The sequence below is a fragment of the Alexandromys fortis genome, unplaced genomic scaffold (assembly GCF_014885135.2).
Source record: "Alexandromys fortis isolate MF-2015 unplaced genomic scaffold, M_Fortis_MF-2015_v1.1 scaffold_44, whole genome shotgun sequence".
Taxonomy (NCBI): Eukaryota; Metazoa; Chordata; class Mammalia; order Rodentia; family Cricetidae; genus Alexandromys; species Alexandromys fortis.
Window position 1 is genome coordinate 3,845,337 of NW_026067921.1, and position 13,325 is coordinate 3,858,661.

The 13,325-nt window shown below is 49.0% G+C and overlaps 1 protein-coding gene and 3 non-coding genes across 4 annotated transcripts; all 4 read right to left on the reverse strand.

The window, feature by feature from the left end:
* Nucleotides 1-8,251: 8,251 nt before the first annotated feature.
* Rpsa (ribosomal protein SA) lies at nt 8,252-12,656 on the reverse strand. The gene is made up of 6 exons (XM_050141578.1): nt 12,501-12,656; nt 11,731-11,896; nt 10,851-10,969; nt 9,192-9,437; nt 8,683-8,811; nt 8,252-8,578 (listed from the first exon to the last, which is right to left on the reverse strand). Exons 2-6 carry the CDS (start codon nt 11,861-11,863, stop codon nt 8,318-8,320), a joined length of 888 nt encoding a protein of 295 aa, XP_049997535.1. The 5' UTR covers nt 11,864-11,896; nt 12,501-12,656; the 3' UTR covers nt 8,252-8,317.
* On the reverse strand, nt 8,994-9,139 carry LOC126501241 (small nucleolar RNA SNORA62/SNORA6 family). Its single transcript, XR_007591596.1, has one exon. It is a non-coding gene; the product is annotated as a small nucleolar RNA SNORA62/SNORA6 family (small nucleolar RNA).
* On the reverse strand, nt 10,584-10,785 carry LOC126501239 (small nucleolar RNA SNORA73 family). The gene has a single exon (XR_007591594.1). It is a non-coding gene; the product is annotated as a small nucleolar RNA SNORA73 family (small nucleolar RNA).
* Nucleotides 11,178-11,330, reverse strand: LOC126501240 (small nucleolar RNA SNORA62/SNORA6 family). The gene has a single exon (XR_007591595.1). It is a non-coding gene; the product is annotated as a small nucleolar RNA SNORA62/SNORA6 family (small nucleolar RNA).
* Nucleotides 12,657-13,325: the final 669 nt, after the last annotated feature.

A 13,325-nucleotide genomic window follows, 5' to 3' on the forward strand; every position in this document is an offset into this window, starting at 1 on the left:
CCCCCCCCCCCCCCCAAAACACCAGAGGCTCCATCAGCAGCCACACAGTTGCCAACCAAGCTGCCTTCTGCCTCCAGCCCTGTAGCCCACCCCAGGACAGCTAAGCCCGAAGGAAGTTTGAGCTAAGAGTTGATGTCAGAAAGATCCTTGACACCCATTTGAGCCACAAACCTGTTTCCAATCTCTGCTCTTCCTCCCCACCCTGTCTTCCCTCACCTGAGCATACTGTGAGGACGGAGGCTGGAGGAGGCCCGGGAGATTTCTAAAGACGCCGTCCAACTTTTAAGAGGAATTTTATTTAAAAAAAAAATGTATTGTGGGGTACATGTGAGGAGGCCAGAGGGCAGCTTGCAGGGATCCAGTCTCTCCTCCCACCACGCATACGGTCCTGAGGACGGTACTCAGGATTCCAGGCTCGAGGCCGAGTGGCTGAGCCATCTGACCAGCCGTTAACACTTTTGTAAACATGGATCCCTGTTTAAGAGTCACTCTTGAGGAGAGCGTGAGAGTCTCTTGCTTTGTCCCCCCCCACTCTTTGCCCTTCTTTCCCGCCCGCAGGCATCACTCCAGACCTTTGCCCTAAGATAGCCATGGGAGCCTGGAGGCCGGCAGGACTCAGAGGGCCAACCTTCTCTCTGACCCTCACCGCCCAGGACCACAGCTGCAGAAGGAAGGCGGTGGGAAGTGGCCCTCCCGTGTCTGGCTGCAGGAAGGAATGCGGTGGGTCATCAAGCTTCCACGAGTTCCGCGCCCACAGTGCTGCTACTGGCTGGCTTTCTGCACGGAGAAGACCCAGAACTCATGGATGAAAGAGAATAAATCCAGGCCGCTCGGCACCCTTTGCCTGCTGCCCCCTTTCTTCAGAAGGTGAACTCCTCAGGAAGGGACTCAGCCCACAGCTCCCTGCCCTTCCTCTCCCAATCCTGGTGAAGGGTGTGTGAGCAGAAACCCACCAGTTCCGTGTTTATATCAACTCATGAGAACCAAGCTATTTCATTCTGCCAATTTTTTTATCTTTGCCGAGCAATGACTTGGGCCTTAAGATTTCCTGACATTTGAAGTCTCTCTGCTCCGTTTTTATGGGACCATCACCCACAAAGACAATTTTTATATTTTACCCAACAGCCCCAAGCTCGAAGGCGCATCAGGAGGAAGTGGGCTGGAGGGGTGTGCTGCTGTGTGTCTGAGAAGGAGAAGGCTGGCGGCACTGTTTGCCCAGCCAAATGCACCCTGTGACTGACATGTTAAAGTGATGGCCTTTCTCCTTGAACCTCGGGTAGATCCCAGGGCAGAAGCTGTGAATGGTCCAGGGTCAGACTCAGCAGTAGCTTTTCTTTGTTCTCTAGCTTTTTATACATTTTTCAATTTCCCAAGTGTTGTTTACTGTTCATTTACAGCACTGTGTTAGACAGCCGTTGCTGTTTGCCTAATTGAAATACAAAACCCGGGAAAACCTGGCTAGGCAATGTGCTTGCTTCCTGACTGTGAGGTTTGCAGTTGGATGAAGTCAATTCGGTCCTTTGCACTAGAGGGCCATCACATTCTACCCAGATGTCAGTTGCCCTGCTTGAGGGAGTCTGAGGTCTGCCCTGGGCTGGAAAGTGAAGGCAGGAAGAAATGCCCCAGGATCTCCCTCCCTGCCCCAGGAGCTCCCTTCCACCCCCAGGAGCTCCCTTCCCGCCCTGGGAACTCCCTCCCTGCCCCAGGAGCTTCCTTACTACTGAAGTCAGCTTTCCTCCAGAAAAGACTATTTCTTCCCCAGTACCCTCTACCCATCATTTTCTCATCCCCCCCCTGAGGTTTTTTTTTTTTTTTTAAGATTTACTTACGTTTTCATGTATTTCATGTATGAGTTCTCTGTCTTCATGTACACCCAAAGACGGAATCTGATCCTGGTGTGGGAGGTTCTTCTGTTCATGTGTTGCTTTCATTGGTTAATGAATAAAGAAACTGCTTTGGGCCTGATAGGGCAGAACTTAGGTAGGTGGAGAAGACAGAACTGAATGCTGGGTGGAAGAAAGCAGAGTCAGGGAGAATCCATGGATCCTCTGCCTCAGACAGATGTTGATTATAATCTTGCCAGTAAGCCACAGCCACGTGGTGATACACAGATTAATGGAGATGGGTTAAACTACTATGTAAGAGTTAGCCAATAAGAAGTTAAAGCTAATGGCCAAGCAGTAATTTAATTAATACAGTTTCTGTGTGGTTATGTTGAGGCTAAGCATGCCGGGCGGCCGGGAAAAACAAGTGGGCCCTCTTCCCTTGCAACATGATCCCATTAGAGATGATTGTGAGGCACCATGTGGTTGCTGGGAATTGAACTCAGGACCTCTGGAAGAGCAGTCGAGTGCTCTTAACCGCTGAGCATCCCCCACCCCCAGAGTTCTTGATTGTTATATGTTCCCTGTTGGGAATATTAAGTTAAGGTATATTACTTTTTATTTTTTTTTAAACTCTGTGATGTTGTGATTCTTTGTCTAGAACACCTGATACTCTCATAGATCTGAACAGCCAATGGTGAGGCAGGAGAAAGGACAGGTGTAGCTGGCAAGCAGAGAGAATAAATAGAAGGAGAAAACTGGGAGAAGAGGTTCAGAATAGTCTGAGGAGGAGGAGGACATCAAGGGCAGCCACCCAGCTGCACAGCAATCCACAGCGTAAGAGTAAGATTTACAGGAGAAAGAGAAAGGAAAAACACAGAGGCCAAAGGGTAGACAGGACAAGTTAAGAAAAGCAGGCAAGAAACAAGCCAATCTAAGGCTGCACATTCACAAATGAGACACCGCATGTGATTCATCTGGGAGCTGGGTGGCGGGCCCCCAAAAAAGTCCAAAGAGCATAACATCATACTCCAGCTCGGAATAGGAGCAGATTGACCATTCTGTCACAATCTACTAGCTAAGTCTTAGGAATATGGGTAAGCAGAAATTCCTACACTCTTGCAGAATACTTGTACACTGTGTGAAGGTGTGTGTGATACAGAGCTGAATGGCAAATAGTGAGGCAGAAGATATAGGCAAGATTTCCAGGAACAGAGAGGACTCTGGGAAGAAGAAAGGTGGAGAATCAGGAGATGGAGGGCAAGCAGGATGTGCAAAAGAACCACCATGAATCACGTGGCAGAAGGTAGATTAGTATAAATGGGTTAAGTTATAAAAACTAGTTAGAAACAAACCTAGGCTATAGACCACGCTTTTATAAAATATGATGTTTGTGTGTGTGTTGCTTTTATTGGTTGATGAATAAAGCTGGTCAATTGCTTGGCAGAGTAAAGCCAGGAGGGAAATCCAAACAGATATATAAGAGAGAGTAGGTGGAGTCAGGAAGACGCCAATCAGCTGACAAAGGAGACAGGTGCCAGAGCCTTGTGGTTGATACATAGATCAATAGAAATGGGTTAATTTAAAATATAAGCGCTAGCTAAGAAAATGCCTGAACTATTGGCCAAACAGTGTTGTAAAATAATATAGGTTCTGTGTGATTATTCGAGTTTGGGCAACTGGGAAACAAACATGCAGTCTCCTGTTTACATTAATAAGAGTCTCCGTGTCATTATTTGGGAGCTGATGGAACAGAGAAAGACTTGTTACATTTGGAGCCCAAGCATGGCATGTAACATCCACACAGAGCCTGAGAAAGCTGGGGAAAGTGTCCTAGTAGGTGCGGGGCTTGCAGCCTACCCAGGTGTGGCCACCAAGCACTCACACAGGTTTGTGAGCAACAGGCAGTGCACTACTCAGTGGAAGGAAACGAGGTACAAGTGCCTACAGGAGCTGGAGCAGATAGCATGCCAGGGCACAGACGTGAAGTCCTCTCACCCACCCGGAGGGGCGGAGCCAGTCAGCAGGCCGTGTGCTAGAGTCGTGCAGCAACCACTTGGTGCTCACAACCATTTGTAATGAGATCTGGTGCCCTCTTCTGGCCTGCAGGCATATGTGAAGACAGACCACTATATATAATAAATATACAAATCTTAAAAAAAAAAGTTTGTTTCTAGAAAAAAAAAAAAAGCGCCCAGACACCAATGAAAACAAGTAGCCCAGGTGACCCAGCCTCTCAGAGTGCCTCTGCTGCAGTTTCCTCAAAATCCTGCATCCTGAACAACTTCAAAGCTGCTAGCCGAGAAGATCCAGCCTCACAGACTACTCCAGCTAGGACTTCAGATTAGCTCAACACTTTCCCATCACAGAGCCTAGACAAAAAAATAATAGTTAGCTCTCCCAGGGCTTGACTGGTAAGTGAAGGAAGCTGGTGGTGGGCGTGGCCTACAAGGTCAGTCTGGTTAGGCCTGCTTTTCAGTTCCTGATAGAAGCACCTTGCTTGCTTCTTCTAAGTGTGGTGTGTGAAACAAATGGCACTTGCCATTCATTCCTCTCACAGGAAAAGAAGCAGACAATAAAAGCACTCGGATCCCTGCTGATATGGGCAGTGGTCAGGCGGAACCTGGAAAACTGCCAGGCTTTAATGTCTAAAAATGCCCCGTGTTTCAATGCCATTAAGCACAAGGATGCGCCTTTCATACATGTTTATAACAAAACTGTGTAAATTCTTGAGTTAGGAAGCTAGGTAAGCTATTCGTAGCCACTTACTAGCTCGTTCTAAAAGCTATAACCTCATGGAGAAATGCTTGTTGTGGATGGAGGGCAGCAGCTGATTGGCTGTGTCGGATAGGAAATTAGCCGGGTTTTTTTTTTTTTTTTTTTTTTGGTTTTTCGAGACAGGATTTCTCTGTGGTTTTGGAGCCTGTCCTGGAACTAGCTCTTGTAGACCAGGCTGGCCTCGAACTCACAGAGATCTGCCTGCCTCTGCCTCCCAAGTGCTGGGATTAAAGGCATGCGCCACCACCGCCTGGCCTGAAATTAGCTGCTCTTGCCGAGGACATTGCCCGCTGGAGTTCACGGCTATGACAGTGGTGGTAAGACGGGCATCCACACCGCGTTTCTCAACAGAGAACGTCTCTAGGACTTTCCCACCCCGGCCCCTTCTTGTGCTCATAAAGAATTTGACAAAACTGACTCGCCTCTGTGACTGAAGGCATCTACTGACATAGCTCAACTTGAGACAGGACAGTAAAAACTTGCTGTCTGGCCAGCAATTAGTACTGCTTCCTGTCTATTAAGCAGGGATGAGGCTGTGGACTGGGGACACCAGTTCTTGTGTGGCTCTCTCAACTGCTTAGGCTTCCTTCCTGACAGAAAATGGTGTTAAGAAATGTCCCGGGTCCAGACCAAGGACAGCATCTTTAGTCTCCTTAAAGCCACACTGCAGCACATCCACCACCCTATTAGTGAAGAGAACTAGGCTACAGCCATAAAAGGGAGGGAACAGAGTCCTCCTCGGTGTAGCAGCACCGTCATGAGGGTAGACAGGCAAGCAGGATGTGAGCCTTCCTTCCTCATATACTAAAGTGAACATTTAAACACTGTCTTTATTATATACAGTGTTTCACCTGCTTCTATGCCTGCAGGCCAGAAGAGGGAATCAGATATTATTATAGATGCTTTTTGAGCCACCTTGTGGTTGCTGGGAATTGAACTCAGGACCTCTGAAAGAGCAGCCAGTGCTCTTAACCTGAGCCATCTCACCAGCCCTAAATACTTTGTCTTTGGTGCACTGATTTCTCTTCAGACTGCACCATCCTGCCTTTTTGCTTTGTCTCCATGTATCCTTATCCTCTACTATTAAAAAAAAAAATTCTCTATTCTTGGCCTAAACCTAAATTAACATTTTGTTAAGTGTATACATTTCAGGGACTGGAGAGGACAAAGGTTTGATTCCCAGCTCCCACAAGACAGCCAGCTCTTTAACTGTAACTTCCGTTCCAGGGGATGACACCCTCACACAAATGTGTACATAACACATACTATTCTTTTCAGTTTGTCATTGGTGGCACACGCCTTTAATCCCAGCACTCGGATCTCTGAGTTTGAGACCAGCTCAGTCTATAGAACGGGTTCCAGGACCCCCCAGGGCTACACAGAAAAGCTCTGTATTGAGAGAGAAAAAAAAACTAAGGAAAAAAATTACATTTTCTTGCTATAGATATACTTAGTGTACCTGTAAAGAATATGCCATTTGCCTGTTTTTGAACTCTGCAGATTGAAGCACTTCTAGGGGCAATTTTCTGATGTAGTTATTTGGTCCAAAGTTGTGTGTGCTGTGCACGTAACCTTTGTTCATTTTCAGTGCTGCTTGGCATTTGTTGACTGTTAGCTATCCTTCTGGGTTTTACCTCCATGTGATGTGAGGCATGGCTATTTAGCCTATGGCTAGGTAAAACTCAGTGTGGAGCTTACTGAGCCAGCAGGGCTGGCTGACCAGTCTATCCTTCTCAACTGTGACTGGTGGTCGCCAGCACTGACAGGGTTTTTCAAGACACTTTGTGGTTCGGGCCTTTGATTCTTTAACATAGCCCACAGCAGGTCTGTAAAAACAGTATTTGGAACATACCAGTATTCTATATCCACGGACCCAGGAGAATCAATTTCCTACTCATGTTAGTCATTGCTCATCTGATATCCAGGTAGCCCAGGCTGGCCTCCTCAGCAGTCCTGCCTCAGTTCCTCAAGCATTTGAATTACAGGTTAGTCCACTATATGTAGTTTCACTAAACCCCTCTCTAGCATGCTTTTTCATACCTAAATTGCTAATTTTAGAAGTTTTGCAAACACTTTTGACTGGATAGAACTGTAATACCCTGATACAGAAACGTCAAGATCTTGATAGCAGCTATTACACACACAGCTGCACAGACCAGGTCAGGGGACTTTTGACCTTACTGAATGAGATAAAGGGTGTGGAGACGCAAGCACATGGAAAACACAGGAGTCAGCACTAAGGTGGTACAATGTCTTCCCCTGCAGACATGCTGGTTCAGTATTTCTGGGGACCGTTTGCTCTAGCAGGAATCATTTACTGGTCACCCAAGTGGGTAGGTCCTTAATCTGCACCTTAAGAGGTTCCTCTAGGTTTTTTTGGCTCACTGGATATTCTCATCTCATTGGAGGTTTCCCTTTCTCTGTAGCCTGATGTCTGACTCATGCCTCCACTCCACTCTCCAGTCAGTTTTCCCAGTTCACTGCCATATCCTGTGGGCTTAAAATTTTTAGTCCAGGGTCAAATGTAAAAATCTGAGATTCTTCAATCGCTAAAGGGCCATTCTTAAATCTCCCACACAGCTAGACAACCAGGCCCACCTAGATGTGTTATTCAGCTCAGGCTGACCTGGTTCAACAATTTCCTAATAGTCGCTTAAGGGCAAAATTTGTCTCAAACACTAATATTTAGTGAACTGCAGAAAGTCTTCACATCAAAATTACAAAAGCAGAATTTGTAGCCAGCATTGCTCAAGATGATAGAACCAACGCCAATCTTGGCTGTTGTGCACACACATCCTAAGCCCAGCCTCGTGCCAACTGTAAGCTACTGAGCGGCAGTCCTGGCACAACCATCAACTGCACTTTTAGAGCTTAAATCAGCAAGGACCACCGAGAGAAAAGGGAGACAGCTCCACAAGGATCCCTTGACCCAGATCAGGAACCTCCAAACCCAGTAGATATGCCCTCCTCTAGCCACCATGCTTTAAATACTGCGAGTTTAGCCAGGTGGTGCACACCTTTAATCCCAGCCCTTGGGAGGCAGAGTCGGCAGCTGAGTTTGAGGCCAGTCTCGTGTCTGAACCAAGCTCCAGGACAGTCAAGGCTCCTGAGAACCAAAAATTAAGAACTGGGAGCTCAGACCTACTAGCTCCAGTCACAGGTGACCTGTCAGCAACTGGCGGCAGCAGGGAGCGCAGTGCTGCCCTCAAGACCACTCCAGCTGAGAAGTCACTGTAAATTCCCAGCACATCAGCAGACTAGCCCATTCTGCTGCCAAAACTAGTGAGGCTAACTGCTTGGGCACCAGTACCTCAGGCATTGTTAACTGTTGCAGGACACAGAACCCAGTGGCACCAACCTTGTCTTCATCCCAGAAGAAAGAACTCTGCGATTGAGGGAGCTACAACAGGGACCCTGTATCAAAAACACCACAACCGATCTCACCCATGCAATTTCTACACAGGCACCAAACACCTTGTTAAAGGGCAACCTCAAATTTAAAGCAGAACACTAATATTCTCTAATTGTATTTACATGAAAACCCTCTCCTAAAGCCTGTTCACTAACCACCCCATGCCCGTGGGCTCACTTCCATCACCTTGTACCCAGTGCCCATTAGATCCCGTAACAGCAACCCAGGCACTCAAGAGACAGTTTGTAGGGACTTTATTTTCCTTCCACCTTTTTTCCCTTTGCTCAGGTGTCTGCAGAGGAGCTCAGGACCACTCAGTGGTGGCTCCAACCCACTCGGTGGCCTGCGCTGTGGGAGCTGCTGACCAATCCTCAGTGGTTGGCTGGGCACTCCAGTCTTCAGTAGGGAACTGCTGGATGGGCACCGAGGGCACCTGCACCCCCTCAGACCAGTCAGCCACCTCTGGCTGAGCAGCAGTGAACTCAGGAGCTGGTGCAGTCCATTCGCCCTGAAACTCCTCCTTGGTCACGGCCTTCTCAGCAGCAGCCTGTTCTTCCTTCTCAATCTAGTTTTTAAAAAGACCATAATGAACAAATTTAGCTTCACTGAACCAGACCAAGGTATCCCATTCACTTAGTGGCAACAGGCATTTAGTACAACAGGCCTTACCTCCTCTGGGTCTCTGTAGAAGTAAAGATCAGGCATAACCTCCCATGGGTGCTCACGGGAGATAGTGCCACGCATGCGGAGTACTTCCCGGGCCAGCATCCACCACATCAGGCCCACTGAGTGAGCTCCCTGGAAGAGCGAGGGTCATTAAAACACCTGGCCAACCACAAACACTAGTCTGTCCCCACTTCCTCCTGGGCACAGGAACACACTGGCACAGACATACACGCAGGCATAACACCCCCATATTAATTAAAGTCTAAGATCCATTTAGGAGAAGCCCAGGCCCATATCCTACAGGCATCAGTCAGGCTTGTAGCAAAGGTTACTATCAAGCTCCACTCACGGGACAGAGTGGGGGTTAGCGAAACCTTGCGGCTCGTTTAGCACACTACCTACACTTGCGAGTTCATCGGCCAGGTTGTGACCTCAACTCCAAGCTCTAACAATGTGCACAGGAACGAGAGAAAGGTTTCCCAGAGTGCTCGTCATGAACTCTACACAAGTACCTTGTTGTTGCACGGGATGGCGATGTCCACATAGCGCAGAGGTGAGTCTGTGTTACACAGGGCAATGGTGGGCAGGTTCACGTAAGACGCCTCTGTGAGGGGCTGGTGGTCAGCCCTGGGATCGGTCACCACTAGAAGCCTTGGCTCCCTGAAGGCTGCCTGGATCTGGTTAGTGAAGGTCCCTGGGGTGAAACGGCCAGCAATCGGAGTGGCTCCAGTGGCGGCAGCAAACTTCAGCACGGCTCGCTTTGAAGAGATTCTGAGTCAGTATTTTCAAGCAGCTTCACGGGAACTGCTGATACCCTTTCTTCTAGGCACATGCTCTCACCTTTCACACACTTTCTTTTTTTAAAATATTTACTTATTCATTATGGATACAATATTCTGTCTGTGTGTATGTCTGCAGGCCAGAAGAGGGCACCAGAACTCATTACAGATGGTTGTAAGCCACCATGTGGTTGCCGGAAATTGAACTCAGGACCTTTGGAAGAGCAGGCAATGCTCTTAACCACTGAGCCATCTCTCCAGCCCCTCACACACTTTCTTGAACTTTCTTGAAGTACTCTCTCCGCAGGCTAATTGCAACACTTACACATTCCATCTCATCTAAGAAGCATCTCACATGACCCAAGTTCCTCAAAGGACAGAGACAGGCCCACAGCAAACACCTGTGGCTTCTGGCAAAATACACCACAAAACAGACAAGTACATATGTTCTCCCTCCTTTTCGTCTTATATTTAATGTCTGAGTGGTTTATGTGCAATGCATACAAGCACAACACCCATGCACACGGAGGCTGGAAGGTGCCGGACCTTTGGAGTTATGGATGACTGAGTGCTGGCAACTAAACCCAGGGCCTCTGTAACACTGGGTGTATGGTGTATCTCTGCCCCCACATGTGGGGACATACAGGATCTCAACTGGGTAGCCTTGCTATTTGTAAGAGATCTGCCTGCCCCCTCACCCTAGAGATTTCCCAACTCCCTCCAGGAGATGGTCCTTTCTGCTCTATCCAGGTACTACAAACACTTCCTGGGGAGGGAACAGTTACTAAACCGGATTCTATCCTGTTCCACAGCCAGGTCTACTCTCCCGAATCACACTCACAGGACCCTTACTGCAACATTAAAACAGAATGCTGTTAGTATTTAACTCTCTCAAACCTTAAGATAAATTGAATATTCACCAACTCAGCCAGCACACATGTAACAAAACTGTTAACTTTCTTAACAGGAAAGATACACTTCCTCGTTTTTTACAATTGAAACAAAAGTTCTCAAATAACTTAAAAAACTCTGAAGAACCCGCAGGGGCCTGTACAAGGACCAAGCCCAAAGGGAATTAAGGTATTTTGCCGCTGACATTATGCCCGCCACTGAGGGCGGAGGGAGGACTGTTTCCTGCATGGTTTGTCTCCTCAGTCATCGTCCACAGGACTCTGAGAAGCCGTAGGAATATGCAGGCGCAGGCACGAAGCCCAGCTTCATCTCCAACGCCGTGGAAAGGGACTGTACATCACAGGCGGTGCCTATGCTCCCCTTGGCCACTAGGACAGAGCCCAGGGAGAGTGACCTCCTGGGGTATCCACGTTGGGTCTCTCTTTCTACACCCTCCCAGTGTCTTCTGTGGATTCCGGCCACGGCCTCCATTCTACACACCTGCCCAGTGTTCCTGGAGGAGATGACGCTGACATCAGCAGGGTTCTCGATGGCAACAATAGCCCGAGCTGCAAGCAGCAGCTTCTCCCAGGTCCTCTTCAGATTGATGATGTAGATGCCTACGTGGAAACAAGTGGACGGGAAGGGCTTTCAAGACTGTTTTATCCTGGCACTCTGAAGGCCAGGCTGGCTAGAGCTCACACATCTAACCGACCGCCTCCCAAGTCTACCTGGCAACAAATGATTTTGTTAGGGATTGAGCCCAGTGCCCAGATGGATTTGCTAACCTAGCTGGACAAACGGACACTCTGGAGGAAGGCAGACTATGGATGTGGCAGAGACCACTATCAAACTCCAGTCACAGAGGCAAGCTCTACTGGTGTTAGCGAAAATCCTGCCATCTGTTCAATGTAGCACACTTCCGACACTCAGGAGTTCACTGGCCCAGGAGGCCTCCACTGAGCTTTAATAGTGTGCAGCTTGAGTTCCTTGGGGTAATCCTCCATCATGTCCTCTACCCTGTGGACCACTGCATCAACTTCAAATCCGTCCTACCAATCCCTTACAGCACTCGATTCTCCCTCAGGTGCCTAGTGAACTAACCCCGCCCCTTCTCACAACCCAGCCTGCCAATTTTCCTCCACTCTTGCGTATCCCCACACCTCATTCCACTTCCCACTAAAGCTACGCAGACGACCCCTATGACTTCATCTGTGACACAGGGCGCACCGTAGGATATAACATATCCCCAGCCAGCTGCGGCACCCCTCCAAACTACAGGACAGTGTCCCAACAGAGCACTCAGTATCGGCACTGCCCACAGCAGGGCAGTCGGAGACTTAAGAGAAATTTACCCGACTTATCAAAAGCGGTAACTGACCATCACTTTTCCTTTTGTAGATGTACTGCTCCATCTGAAAGTCGAGGTTGGTGCCACCTAAGTGGGTGCCTGCAGCGAGGAATTTGAGGACATCCTCCTCCTTCATCTGCAGGACATCAAGGGCTCCGGACATTGTGTAAGTTTCCCTTTAAGTTACGTCGGGAACCTGGAAGAGCAGAAATGCACCATGTTTTCCTGTTTCTTTTCCGAGCCTAGATCTCCACGTAGCCCGGGCTGTCCTAGCACTCATTCCCCACGCCTCCCGAGAGCGGGGATTCAAGGCGTGAGCTTCCAGGCGCCGCACGTCCTCTAGCATGGGAAGCTGCGTGGGATGGATTCGTACACTATCCCTTTTAACTTCTGTGGCCATCTATCACACAGGTGCATCGGACCTTGTGGCAGAAAGAGAACTCAGGAAAGGTAGCCAATCGGAAGCTAAGGCTTCCGCAAGCACACAGATATCAAAGACTTGTGCAAAGGCAGCCATGTTTGGGGTGTTTCATGCTTTTCGTAGGTCGAGACTGGCCGGCAGCTCCGGATCCGTCTCTACGCGCCTCACAAGCACTTTCCCAGCACGCGGCCGCCGGGGCCTGCAGCCTGGCGCGAGCGCCCGCCCCACCTCACGGGAAGCCACCACGTGGTGCCGCCGCCGGCTCCGGGAACGAAGTCGCTCGGGTAGGCGCGGCCTCGGGGCGTTCGTGCCCATCCACGGAGCGGCAGGGTCGAGCCCGTGACGCCGGGCGGCACCGAGGACTCCACCAGAGACTCACCAAGAACAACGCCGTATGGACCCGTCCCAGGGCAGCGCGGAAAGGACCGGCGGCCGGAAATGACGTTATTAAATACGCCACAGCCAGCCAATAGCAAAGCAGATTGAGCGAAAAGAGGGCAGAACTTTCCTCCGGAAAGAGGCTTGCGACGCACGCGCAGACTCAGCAGGCGAGCCCTCTCCGTCCCTGCGGAGCGGAAGTTGAAAAGTTCCGCGCCTGCCCCGCTGCGCTCGCGTAGAGCGGGGGCCGGAAGTAGCTGGGAGACCGAGGGTTGTGACTCCGCGGCTGGGCGCAAAGTGTGCTAGTCCTGTTGGAAGGTTTGTGCAAGCCAGGCCTGTGCACAGCAAGCACAGCCTGGCGGATTGTCACGTGGTCTTTGGAGGACGAATTACCAACGCGCAATTTTCTCTGGGATGTTTTCTTGAAAGTATAAAGGACAAGACTATGCATAAAATTATTTTTTGTTCAAAGAGATAAATGCAGTTAGTAAGCATATTCTGTTCAATGGAATGCCATGCAGTCATTTAAGGGTAATTATGTCCTGTCGTAAAACTACAAAAATACCAACGTACGAAAGATGGCTGAACAAATAAAAAGTAAACAGTCAGTAAAAAAAGAAAACAATGCATTTGCTCACCCTCACAACCAGTCTTGGGCTTGGGCGGTGTGATTGTCCCCATTTCTTTGACACTAGTGAAGAACAACAGGCTTTAAGCCTGGGCCATCTGTGTCAGAGCTTACTAATTTAAACACCGGAGGACATACTTACCCACCCCTCTGATCCTTGGAGAAATTAATGGTTCCTTCCTAAATGTGAGAACACCA